This window comes from Trichechus manatus, unplaced genomic scaffold, assembly GCF_000243295.1.
Source record: "Trichechus manatus latirostris isolate Lorelei unplaced genomic scaffold, TriManLat1.0 scaffold00005, whole genome shotgun sequence".
In the NCBI taxonomy this organism is placed as follows: domain Eukaryota; kingdom Metazoa; phylum Chordata; class Mammalia; order Sirenia; family Trichechidae; genus Trichechus; species Trichechus manatus.
The window spans coordinates 6,413,148-6,425,436 of NW_004443941.1; the positions used below are offsets into that span (position 1 = coordinate 6,413,148).

Genomic DNA, 12,289 nt, shown 5'->3' on the forward strand with positions numbered 1-12,289 from the left:
GGTGTGAGAAAAGCAATTTACCAAGCGTCACATGTTTAGGTGGTGACTCAAACCCAAGCAATGTGATGCCAGAGCTAGCACCTTTACATGCTGTGTAATACCTCCCTCCACATTCACTTCTATGGATGAATAAATGATTATGTAAATTAATTAATAATGGAAGGATAAACACAGATTGTACCTGTATGCCTGGGCTAGTCAAAGAGGACAGTATTGAAGCTAACATCTGGAGACTGAATAGGAGTTTGCCAGACTGACACAGGGGGAACGTGTGCCAAGCACGGAGAATCACACGTGCAAAGCACAGAGGCAGTGGAGAAAGTGATGGATTGCAGGGGAACAAGAGTTCAGTTCTTTTGGAGAACAAAATGAGGGAGAGAAGGAGAGAAATAGGGCAGTAAGTAAAGGTTGATGAGGCTAAATCGGAAAGGAAAAGTTGACAGTCCACGAACAGCAGTTTAGATTTAATCTTGTAGACAAAAAATCTAGGAAGCCATTCAACAAATTTAATCAGATCCCAAGAGTATGGCCCCCGGCCACCCTTTTAGCTCAGTAATGAAGTCACTCCTGAGGTTCACCCTTCAGCCAAAGATTAGACAGGCCCATAAAACAAAACGTGACTAAAGGGACACACCAACCCAGGGGCAAGGACTAAAAGGCAGGAGGGGACAGGAAAGCTGGTTATAGGGAACCCAAGGTCAAGAAGGGAGAGAGTTGACAACTTGTGGGGTTGTTAACCAATGTCACGAAACAATATGTGTACTGTTAAATGAGAAGCTAGTTTGTTCATCTAAAGTACAATAAAATAAATAAGTAAAAAATCAAAAACTAAAAAAAGAAATTTAATCAGGATAGAGACATGATTATAATCTTTTATTTAGCAAGAGCCCTCTGGCAATGGTGTAGAGCAGTTTTTCTCAAAGTTAAGATACACACCTTTTTCAATGGAAAAAATTCTCATGGACCCCCTCAGTGTCCACTGATACTTTCTACATAATGTTAATTAAATATGTACAAATATATAACTAGATATAAACTCCTTATTCTTGTCGCTCTTACATAGTCATAAACTCAAAAAAAGTGTGCATACTGTCTAAGCCAAATTTACATTTAATTAACAACAATTTAATACAATGATGTTTTCCTTAAGTGAAACTGCTGCTTAGAGAGCATGCAATGGTATTAACTTCTTTGATGCAGCTTCACTGCAGTTTGAAGACAAAAGGAGAGCTCAGAAATTTTGCTGGTGGATGTGAAGTGGATCCCTTTTATGTCCCTCAAGAGTCATAGGTAAAGAATAAAATTCCTTCTGAATTATAATTTGGCTGTTGAACTCTAACTGGCAGAACTATACTACTGGGGTGTGACATCTCTTAGACTGAACCTTATCATCATAGCTTCAGTAGTTACAGCCACAAAATTTTTTAAATTTCACATTTTTGTTCCTATGCTAATTTAAAAATGCCAACAATAAACATATTCTTGATCATCAGTGTGACTACTTCATAAGAGAACTCTGTCACAAGACTGGGTGCCATATTTGCCTCTGAGTTTATGATCCAGTTGGTACTCCTTTAATTATTTGGGATTAGTGTGGGAAAACCGAGGTAGACTTAATATGTAAATGCTACTTTCCAGCTGGATGAAAGCTAACTAATTCTGGAATTATGAAGGAAAGGAGGCTGTTCAGTATTTCAGATAGAGGAAACTTGAGAGAGGGTTAGGAAAAGAGTAGATTAAAGTCGAATCTATCATTTATTGAGTGCCGATGATGTGCCAAATACTGAGATAAAACATCTTACATCACCTGTCACTTTTAATTCTTACAAAACCCCTTGAGATTGATATTATTATCCATTTTTAGATGAGGAAACTGAGGCTCAGAGACATAGGGTCATACAGCTAGTAAATGACAGAGCCAGGACTAGAACTGGCTGGGCCCAACACTGAGTCTAGGCTCTTATTAGGCTACATTGCCTAAATAAAAATCATCACGTAGTACTTAAGTACCTTACTAAAAGGTGATTTAACAAAAAGAAGTATTCTTATTCTATAAATTCAAAGTCATGTGGAACTGAAGCAAGTAGATTGTTATTGATAGATTTGTCTTTATGACCAGTTCAATAGATGGATCTTGAAAACACTGTGACAGCTCAAGGTAAAGTCAAGGGTAGAGAAAGAAGCATAAACTACCAGAGGCTGAACACCCATGAACCAAGTTAGCAGTAATCCCTCCTGCTGACCTGTGCTTAATAATCACTCTTCTCCAAGCACGGCAAGGAAATCCCAGATCTGTAGTAACAGCTCAAGAAAACAAGGTGTAGGGGAGCTGCTCTGCCAATCGAATCATTTGACTGTTTGAGCTCAACATTTTTAAATCTTAAAACTATGTCTGAGTGTGTGCTGAGTTTTTGTTGTCTGGTTTTCTTTCAGGGGAAAGGGTTACTTCATTTGATGATGACCTTAAAAGGTAAACATGGCCCTCAAAATATAAGAAGAATCACTGGCGCCTTCAAGGAACCACACAAAGAATTTCTAACAAACTAGATTAAAACGAATGGAAAAAATTTACCTACCCCGTAAAATTCATCGAGGATACCGGTAGAATTCTCGCTTTCCATGCCAAAAAGCCAGGTTCTAGTCCAGGCCAATGCACCTCATGTGCAGCTTGTGGTTGCTGTGAAGCTGAACCAGTTTCAGCAAAGCTTCCAGACTAAGACAGACTAGGAAGAAAGGTCTGGCAATTGACTTCCCTGGCAGAGTTTCTTTCCATTGTGCGTGGGATTGCCACGAGTTGGGAGCTCTACGAAAGCTAACAACAACAAAAATTTATCAAATACAAATTGAAGAAATGTTTTTTTTCACTTTACAAAATATGTATTTGAAATAGTAGCTGGCATTTGCGTTTTAGTTCTGGTTTAGAAGATATTAATGTTTGACCAAAACGGGCAGAGAAATGAATTGATACATAGTAGCAATGGGAATAAAAATAAAGATGTATTGCATCAGGCAAATCTGCTGCAACAGACCTCTTTAAAGTGTTCAAAAGCAAAAATGTCACACTTTGAGGACTAAGGTGCACCTGACCCAAGCCATGGTATTCTCATTCGCCTCATATGCATGTGAAAGCTAGACAACGAATAAGGAAGACCCAAGAAGTGCATTTCAATTACGGTCTTGGCAAAGAATATTTACTATACCATGGGCCGCCAGAAGAACGAACAGATCTGTCTTCAAAAAAGTACAGCCAGAAGGCTCCTTATAAGTGAGGATGGTGAGACTTCGTCTCACACACTTTGGACATGTTATCAGGCGGGAGCAGTCCCTGGAGAAAGATATCATGCGTGGTAAAGTAGAGGGTCATCGAAAAAGAGGAAGTCCCTCAATGAGATGGACTGACACAGTGGCTTCAACAATGAGCTCTAACATAGCAACGATTGTGAGGATGGCGCTCGACCTGGCAGTGTTTCCTTCTGTTGTACTTAGAATGGCTGAGTCGGAACTGACTTGATGGCATCTAACAATCAGGGCTTCAAATCACTTTGTTCCGGGTTCGAACCCTTGCTAACAATTTGCATTTCTAACAAGTTCTCACGAGATGCTAATGCTGCTGGTTAGGGATCAGTTCAGAGAACCGCTAGTACAGCAGTGGTTCTCAAATTCTATTATACATAAGAATCACCTGGGGAATCTTGTGAAAACTGTAAATTCTAATTCAGTATCTCTAGAGTAGAAACCGTGGTGGCATAGTGGTTAAGGGTTAGGCTAATAAGCCATTAATGGTTGGTAGTTTAAATCCACCAGCTACTCCTTAGTAGACCCAAGGGGGCAATTCTACCCTGTCCTATAATCGACTTGATGGCACTGGGTTTGGTTTTCGGTTTCATACATGGGGTGGAAATGCGAATCCTCAGCAAGGGTTCGAACCGTAAAGAACCACTTCGAAGCCCTGCTAACAACAACAACAAAATTACGACATAGGTCGATGAAAAATGAAATTTATTTACTAGAAATCATTTAACACAAACATTTGCAGTAACGTATTTCTTCTGTAAAATTTATAACATAAAAACCGTGGCCCACCACAAAAATTCTCAGCTCACAGAAACTAAATAAGAATAATGTGTTGTTCTATGACTTCTATTATTACTATATTTGTCCTACTTATTAAATACTTACATTGTCCTAGGACTTTCTTTTAAACAATATAGCAAAGAAATATTTTTCTACTTGTCTTTCATTGGAGGATACTTAAAGGGTCCGAAGAAACATAGGTTACGTCACAACCGCGTTCGGAAAGGTTTGACCCTCTCTCGTCTTCGTAGAACGTGGCCAGGGTATCCGCTTCCTCGCGTTCGCCCAGCGCCACGGAAACGAAACTGGACCAGGCTCCGCCCCACGGTCTCCGGGTGAGCCAATCAGAGGGCAGCCCGGGCTGATCACATGCCGGGTGTCATGGCGGCCTGCAGGTGCTGCTGCTCGTGCCTCCGGCTCCGGCCGCTGGGCGATGGTCCCCTCCGTCTTCCAGGGCGGGCTCGGACACTTACCCCGCTGCAGGTGCGAGCACTATGGGGTGGCACGGGGCCCCGAGCTGTGGCCGTGGACTTAGGCAGCAGGTAAGCAAGGCGTGCCTTCCCTGTGCGTTCACAAGGCGTCCGGTCTGGCCAGTTCAAGTACTTTAATCTGCTAGTGTAGGAAAACAGCAGCCCAAGTCTCTGTTCTTCTTAGTTACCCCGAACATAAAGTCCATAATTCCCTTTCTGGATTTAGAGACTGTCTTCTCGGGCCCTCCGCCTTCCTGTTCTATCTCTGCCTCGTGCCCTTTGCTTCTCAGTCCTCGCTTTTGCCCTGTTCCGGGCTTCGCTTCTCCAGCTGAATCTGTCTTTCCGCCTGATGACGTTTCTCTTTATTTTCGGGGGGAGTCCTTGGATGGTGCAAAATGGTTGACTCGCCTGCTTGCTAACCTCAAGGTTGAAGGTTTGAGTCCGCCCAGAGGCGCCTCGGAAGAAAGATCTGGTTGTCTACTTCCAAAAAAATCAATCAGCTATTGAAAATCCTGCTGAGCACAGTTCTACTCTGACACACGTAGGTCGCCAGGAGTCCAATGGACAGGACAACAACTGTTTGCTTTCTTTTTTTTTACTTTGGGCAACCTCTGGGCTCAAAATTGGGAAACATTCCAGCCTGGGATAACAAGTCGACAGTGGGTGTTCGTATCATCCAATCCAGTTGATTGGCAGAGACTTAAAAAAAAGGTTAAGTAACTTCCCAGAGTCGTAAAGCTAATATTACGGAACTGGATAGATTTTAAATTTGTGTTTCTCTAGTTACAAACCCATGCTTTTTCCAGGGGTCCATTTGCAGAATTCACTTTAAAAAAAAAAACTTGAATGGTTTTTAGAATAAACGAAACTGTTCATGTTTACTTTGTATGTTTACATTGTTTACTTTTTTTTTTTTCTTAATTTTCATTTGACCCTGATTCAGACTGAAAACAAAAAAATCTGGCTTTGATTCCAGGCCTTCCTCATAACTAACTGACTGACCTTGACCAAGTTCCTTTACCACTTTCTTGCAGCAAAATGAGGATACTGGAATCGATGAAGTCTGAAAACTTTCTGTAAAGTTCCAGATAGTAAATATTTTAGGCTTTGTGGACTGCATACCATCTCTGTCATATATTCTTCTTCGTTCTTTGTTTTTTTAAATAACTTTTAAAAATGTAAAAACTGTTCTTTGCCCAAGGATTGTACAAAAATAGCAGACTCCTAGGTTGACCCCTGGACTAGATGATCTCTAAAGCTCTTTCCAGCACGGACATTCTTTGATTCTCATTTTTGTGGGGGAGGGACTGGGGAAAAGATCTCTTTTCTTTTGTTCAAGAACTGCACATTCTTCTCTGAACAGACATGTATGTGCCAGGCATTGGGGACCCAAAGCAACAAGATGAAGGTCCTGCCCTCCAGATTTTCCCTAAATAGTGGGCTCTGACTCTTTCATTCAGTAGTCAACCTGGACCTCTTCTGTTGCTGTGTCGTGTGTTGAAATAAATGTCATATCTGCTGGGTAAAGCAGTTCTTCCATCTTAGTCTTAAGTTTGTCCTTTGTGATACATTTATTGAGTAGCAACTATGTTGCAAGCACTTCATATTTGTTATCATATGTATCCTTTACGACACCCTAGGAGATCGTGTATGACCTATTTTATGGTTGATGTAGAGGGGAAGGATGACTTTTTTAAGAAAGCCTGCTCTGTGGTAGGTGTTTTTCAGATAGGGTATTTAATGCTCCCAGTAATCTCTGAGGCAGGTATTTCATTTTCATCTCTAAGTTTTTATTGAGCATCTGCTACGAACAAGACAACTGGAGACACAGAGTTTGATGAGGGAATGAGATAAACACAGGTTCAGCGCTGGGGCAGTCACTGTGGGAGAGGTATGCACGGGGCACCAAGGGAGCACAGAGGAGATTTATCCCATACTAAGCTTGCCGTTGGGAGGTGAGGCTTGAAGGATGAAGAGGAATTAGCAAGGAGAAAGTAGCAGAGAGAGAGTGACATGTGCATTTGCAGAGAGAGAGAGAATGCATAGTGTTCTTTCGAGCCCTGGTGGCGTGGTGGTTAAGAACTTGGCTGCTAGCCAAAAGGTCAGTAGTTTTGAATCCACCAGCCTCTCCTTGGAAACTGTATGGGGCAGTTCTACTCTGTACTGTAGGGTCGCTATGAGTCAGAATTGACTCGATGACAAGGGGTCTTTTGGTTTAATGGCTAATGACGTACAGCATTGTTTCATGTGTTTGTTGGCCATTTGAATAGCCTCTAGTGAAATGTCTGTTCAAGTCCTTTGCTCATTTTTTGATTGGGTTTGTGTTTTTGTCTCTAAGTTGTAGAAGTATTTTATATGATTTGGATATTAGACTCTTATTGGTATTATGGTTTCCAATAATTTTCTCCCGATAAAATCCTTTGATGAATAAAAGTATTAATAAAAAAATTTTATGAGGGCCCATTTATCTATTTTGTCTTCTGCTGCTCATGCTTTTGTTGTCCCATCTGATAGCCCATCACTAAAAACTAGATCCTATAGCTTCACCCCTACTTTTTCCTCTAAGAATTTTATGGTTTTAGTTTTCACACACAGGCCCTTGATCCATGAGCTGTCCCTGTTCTTTACCGTTCTTCTTAAGGATATGTTCCAAGAGGAAAAGAAATGAGAAGCATGCGTGCACTGGGGCCATATGGTCAGTGAATAGACACGCATTGGGTACCTGCTTTTTTAGATGGTAGGGACATAAGACAGATGGATGAGGTCTATAGCCTCAAGAATCTCTGAAAGACCTTTGACCCTTCATTTCCTTTCTCCAAATATCAATCAAGACCTGTCTGTGTTATAGTGTGGTTAACTCCCGAATGAGTTGATCTCACTCTTTCTTCTGATGCAAGGCCTTGGGGCCCTTAGCTGAACTGCTGCTGATGCTGAAGTTTCATACTGTAAGGACAATATAGGCCATGGAGTAAGGCAAACATGGCTTTACTTCCTGACTCTGCCTTCTCACAGCCCTACTTTTGTCATTGGTGTAGATGGGGACCAGGAGGCTTACTGCAAAGGATGGTGAGAATTAAAGGATCAAGCATATGAAAGTATATAGTCAGATTTTAACTTGATCTTCTGCACACTTTTGTAATTCGCAATGTTTCTGATTTACCCTGTGAGTAGGAACCTTGCTTGTATACCCACTTATCCCCCTGGTTCTTCCCTTTTAGGAAGACAGTTAGCTCTGTACCCCCAAAATGCTTTATTTCTTATTTAAAATTAAACCTGTGCCCTTGGTTTCTGTATTCTTCCTTAAGCAGCTCTTAAATTCTCCCTTGTACTTTTGATAATGATCGTGAACTCTACCCCCCTCCCCCCACCTTTTTTTTTTTTTTTTTTTGCTAGGTACAGGGCCATGGGGATTGGGAGCCTTTAGTTCTATTAGAATCTTTGATTACTTTATACTAAGCTGGAAATTATACTGATGACCTAAGCCCTTTTGTGTTGAATTTTTATTTTTAAACAGAAAATTAGAAATGTCCTCTGGAAAACTGGCCAGATTTGCAGATGGCTCTGCTGTAGTACAGGTAAAAAGTCCAGGTTTTATAAATTTCATGTTAAAAATGGTTACAGAAACTGGTCCTGAGTATCTTCACAACATCATAGAACTTCTTAGAAATTAATTCAGGTACTGTTGAAATCATTTCTAGAGTCAGAACCTTTCCAGACAACCAGGAAGTCAGAAGTCTGGATGTATTAGATGAACTTTAAGATGCCTTCCAAACTTGGGGTTCTGTTTTATTCTAGTAATGTTAATACATTCTCTTGTGCTTTTCTAGAAAAAATTATTTTAATTTATTGTTCAATAGTGGTACTTGGGAATTTTTTTCTTTATTTACAACCTAAATTTCCTGCTAGGAAGTAGAAGATGTGATTTGATTCATTGGATGTGGCTAAGCCATCAATGAGCCTTTTCCCTTTTTTGGTTCTATTGCTTTTGAAAAGCCCAGTGACTATCCTAATCGTGAGTGTGGGCATGGAGAAGGGGTCAGGATTGGACCACTTGTGAATAATTGCTGTCATTGTATCATGGAATAACAGTACCCTCCTTGAGTTTATTTGGAGTGAGGATTCATTCAGTTGTTGCTTATGTGTTAATATCTGATTTTAAAGGAGTTTACCAATGTTGCTGTCATTTTGTTTAACTAAGTCAGGTGACACAGCAGTGATGGTCACAGCAGTCAGTAAAACGAAACCTTCACCCTCCCAGTTCATGCCCTTGGTGGTAAGTATTTGCTGATTCATCTGAACCGTAAATAGCGTAAGTGTAGAATTTTGAGTGTTTTTGCCCAATATCTATTGAGTGCAATATATAAACTTTGCACAACAAAGGAGTTTTAGTTGTTTGAGTCATTCATACGTTTGAGTCATTAAAAGAACATAAACCCATTGCTTCACACCAATCTCATTGTAGTCATCAGTATACCTTAGAATGTCCAGATGTGTAAGTTGACAAGAACAGTGGAAACGTGAATACTCATGGCTCTCATAGGTTTCTCTCCAATATGAGTATGTTGTTGTTATTGCTTGCCATTGAGTGGATTCTGTCTCATGGTGACCCCATGTCTGCAGACTAGAACTGCTCCTCCATAGGGTTTTTAAGGCTGTGACCTTTCGGAAGCAGATCAGGCCTGTCTTCCCAGGAGCCTCTGAGTGGGTTCGAACTGCCAACCTTTGCGCCATCCAGGGGCTCTGATGAGTCTACAAGTATATACTTAGTGAAGTGTAAGTTCGTTAGGATTTTATGGCCTTTTTCTTTTGTAAAAAGTGGAATGCAATTATATCTATCAGTTACAATACAGCAATGGCCGTATTTGACTTGACCAGAACGAGCTACCGAAGTAGTGAAGCTAGGTAGTCATCTGACTGTTAGGAGGGAGGCTGAACTAAGGACATCTAGCCATAAATTATGGGGTTTTGCAGTATTCATTATTCAATTTACAGATGCGTAAACTTTTTCTTTCCTTTTTTTTTTTTTAAATTGATACGCTGAAACAGTTTTATCAGCTCTCCCCCACAAAATACAAAAAGCTAAAAGTAAATGAAATATTCTCTATTCCTGGTCTAGAATATGTTGCTAGCAACTTAAGGAAAATTAGTATTTCTTGTAGTATAGTCTGTTACACCAAAAAGGAATCGTACGTGCTTTATTTTTCTCATCACTGCTTTAGGTTGACTATAGACAGAAAGCTGCTGCAGCGGGTAGAATTCCCACAAACTATCTTAGAAGAGAAATTGGTTCTTCTGATAAAGAAATTCTTACAAGTCGAATAATAGGTAAGATATGAAAATAGAAGCATTAACCCTCCTGTGATATCCCTGTGTTAGCATCTCGTCTCTTTCATCTGTGTTCTACACTAGCCCTTAGATTGTCCTTCATTGCATTAATACCTCCTGAGAGTATTTACTCTCTATATCCACTCACTCCAACTTGAACTCCATGAGAATAAAAACTTTTCTTGGTTCACTACGGAATCTCTTCTACCTGGCGTACTGGTTGGCACAGAACGGGCATTCAGTAAGCATTTATTAACGAATGTTTCTGCTAAGCCTAAAAGTTCTGTGGCCCACACCTCCATTCTGTTGAAGCTGTCCCCAGTATTTTTTTTTATTTTCATGTTCAGCATAATAATTCCTAAAAACATAATATACTAAAGTATGTCTGTAGTGCCTCAAATATTTAACATCTCTAAATATTATGGAATTGTTTGTAATTCTTTGTAATCTAAACTTGTGAGTTGAACTTCTACGGGCAAAAAATGACCTTGGAATCTGGCGGTGATTGCCTCAGCAATTGCCACTTTGTGCATACTTACACACATTGATCGGACACAGAATGTGAAGGAAGGATTGTCTTTGGTCTGCTGTTGGTCTTAACTCTCTTTCCTCCGCTTGTACGTGTAACTGATGGCTATGGAAACAGAATGAAAAGTTGCTCCCCAGTCTTTAGACTGGTGGGCTCCTGCCCTGCTAGTTTTTTGTTTGTTAGAGCATGGTATGATGGTATGTATTGATGGAAGCACTGACATTTATTTATGTCTCTCTCAGTAAGTCGGTCCATTGGGATTTTTTTTTTTTAAACATATTAACAGCTAGCTGTATTTTTTAGCCACGTGTTTAATGGGGGAAAACCTTTGAACTGTAAAGCGACTCCTGATGGTCTAACGTGTTGTTGTCTCTCGTCAGATCGTTCCGTTAGACCTCTCTTTCCAGCTGGCTACTTTTATGATACACAGGTAGGTTCCGATTTAGTTTATTTGGTTCCAGCTCAATCCAAAATATTTGTTGGAGGGTTCTGGACAGAGCAGGAGAAACATGTAGAACAAAATTCAGATTCACAAAAAAAGATCAGACTTACTGGTCCGACAGAGACTGGAGGAACCCCTGAGACTATGGCCCCGCAGACACCCTGCTGAATCAGAACTGCAGCCACTCCCAAAGTCCGCCTTTCAGCCAAAGATTAGGCAGGCCTATAAAACAAACAAAAACAGACATGAGGAACACGCTTCTTAGTTCAGTCAAGTATATGAGACCAACTTGGCAACACCTGCCTAAAAACAGAGTTGAGAAGGCAGGAAGGGACAAGAAAACTGGACCAATGGACACAGGGAAGCAGGATGGAAAGGGAAAGGGGGAGAGTGGCGACACAACGCAGGGATTGCAGCCAGTGTCACAAGACAATTGTGTGTAAGTCTTTGAATGAGAAACTAATTTATGCTGTAAACTTTCACCTAAAACACAATAAATTTTTTAAAAAATTACTGGTTGATCTCGTTAATACCTCCTAGGCTAAACATCATAAAGAATACAGTATAAAAATTCTTGATGATGCTGTTGCATTTTACCTTAATTTTTTTTTAAAAAGATGATAATAATATCAAAAAGCCAAAAGTAGTTCAGGGTCACTTGAAGCTGACACCTGAATTATGAGTAGAAGTTAGCCAGTCAGAGTATGGGGGAAGCATTCCAGGCAGATGAAATGGCAAGCAGGTAGGCCTTGAGGCAGAAAAGAAATTGGTGAGTTTGAAAGAAGATCAGTGTGATTGAGGTGGAGACCAGGCTGGGCCTTGCAGGTCATATTAGTATCAGAGATTATGATAATCAACACAGCTAATCTTAATTACTGGATCTTCTAAACCTCTATTTGATTGTGTTTTAATACTTTCTAAACATCGTTTTCTTTCACTATACAGCCCGTATGCTTAAGTAACTGTGTTATTTATTTAATACAAATGAACGTGTCCTTGCTCCATTTTCCCTCCTAGTAACACCTTTGCAAGGATGTCACAGCCTCAAGGAAGTAGTTTTCTTAAGTTACATGACTGAGGCACGTTGTTGCAGTTTAAAGTAATATATTGTTTCGTTCCACCCGTGGTGATAAACAGAAAAGATTCTTACGTAATAGAAATAGCTAACATTTTACTGAGTACACGCACTTGTGCTGAGTGCTTTACACACCGTATTTTATGTAATGTTTGCAGGAACTCTTTAGGGAAGATGCTATTATTTATCCCTTTTAAAGACAAGGATCTGAGGCTTAATTTAAATTAATTCACCGAAGGTCAAACATTTAGTTAAATCATTTTAAAATTAAGGAGTTTGACTAGAAAGCCCCTGCTTTTAACCATATAAAACCAGTTGCCATGGAGTTGATTCCAACTCATGGCGACCCCATGTGTGTCAGAGTAGAACTGTGC

General features: G+C 40.2%; 1 protein-coding gene across 1 annotated transcript in view; it reads left to right on the forward strand.

Moving 5' to 3' along the window:
* Positions 1 to 4,451: 4,451 nt before the first annotated feature.
* PNPT1 (polyribonucleotide nucleotidyltransferase 1) overlaps positions 4,452 to 12,289 on the forward strand; it is a 44,425-nt gene continuing 36,587 nt past the window's right edge. Inside the window, 5 exon segments of the mRNA XM_023734515.1 lie at positions 4,452 to 4,616; positions 8,059 to 8,119; positions 8,743 to 8,817; positions 9,764 to 9,869; positions 10,779 to 10,987. Of these exon segments, the coding sequence (XP_023590283.1) occupies positions 4,456 to 4,616; positions 8,059 to 8,119; positions 8,743 to 8,817; positions 9,764 to 9,869; positions 10,779 to 10,987 (612 nt within the window). The 5' untranslated portion in view covers positions 4,452 to 4,455.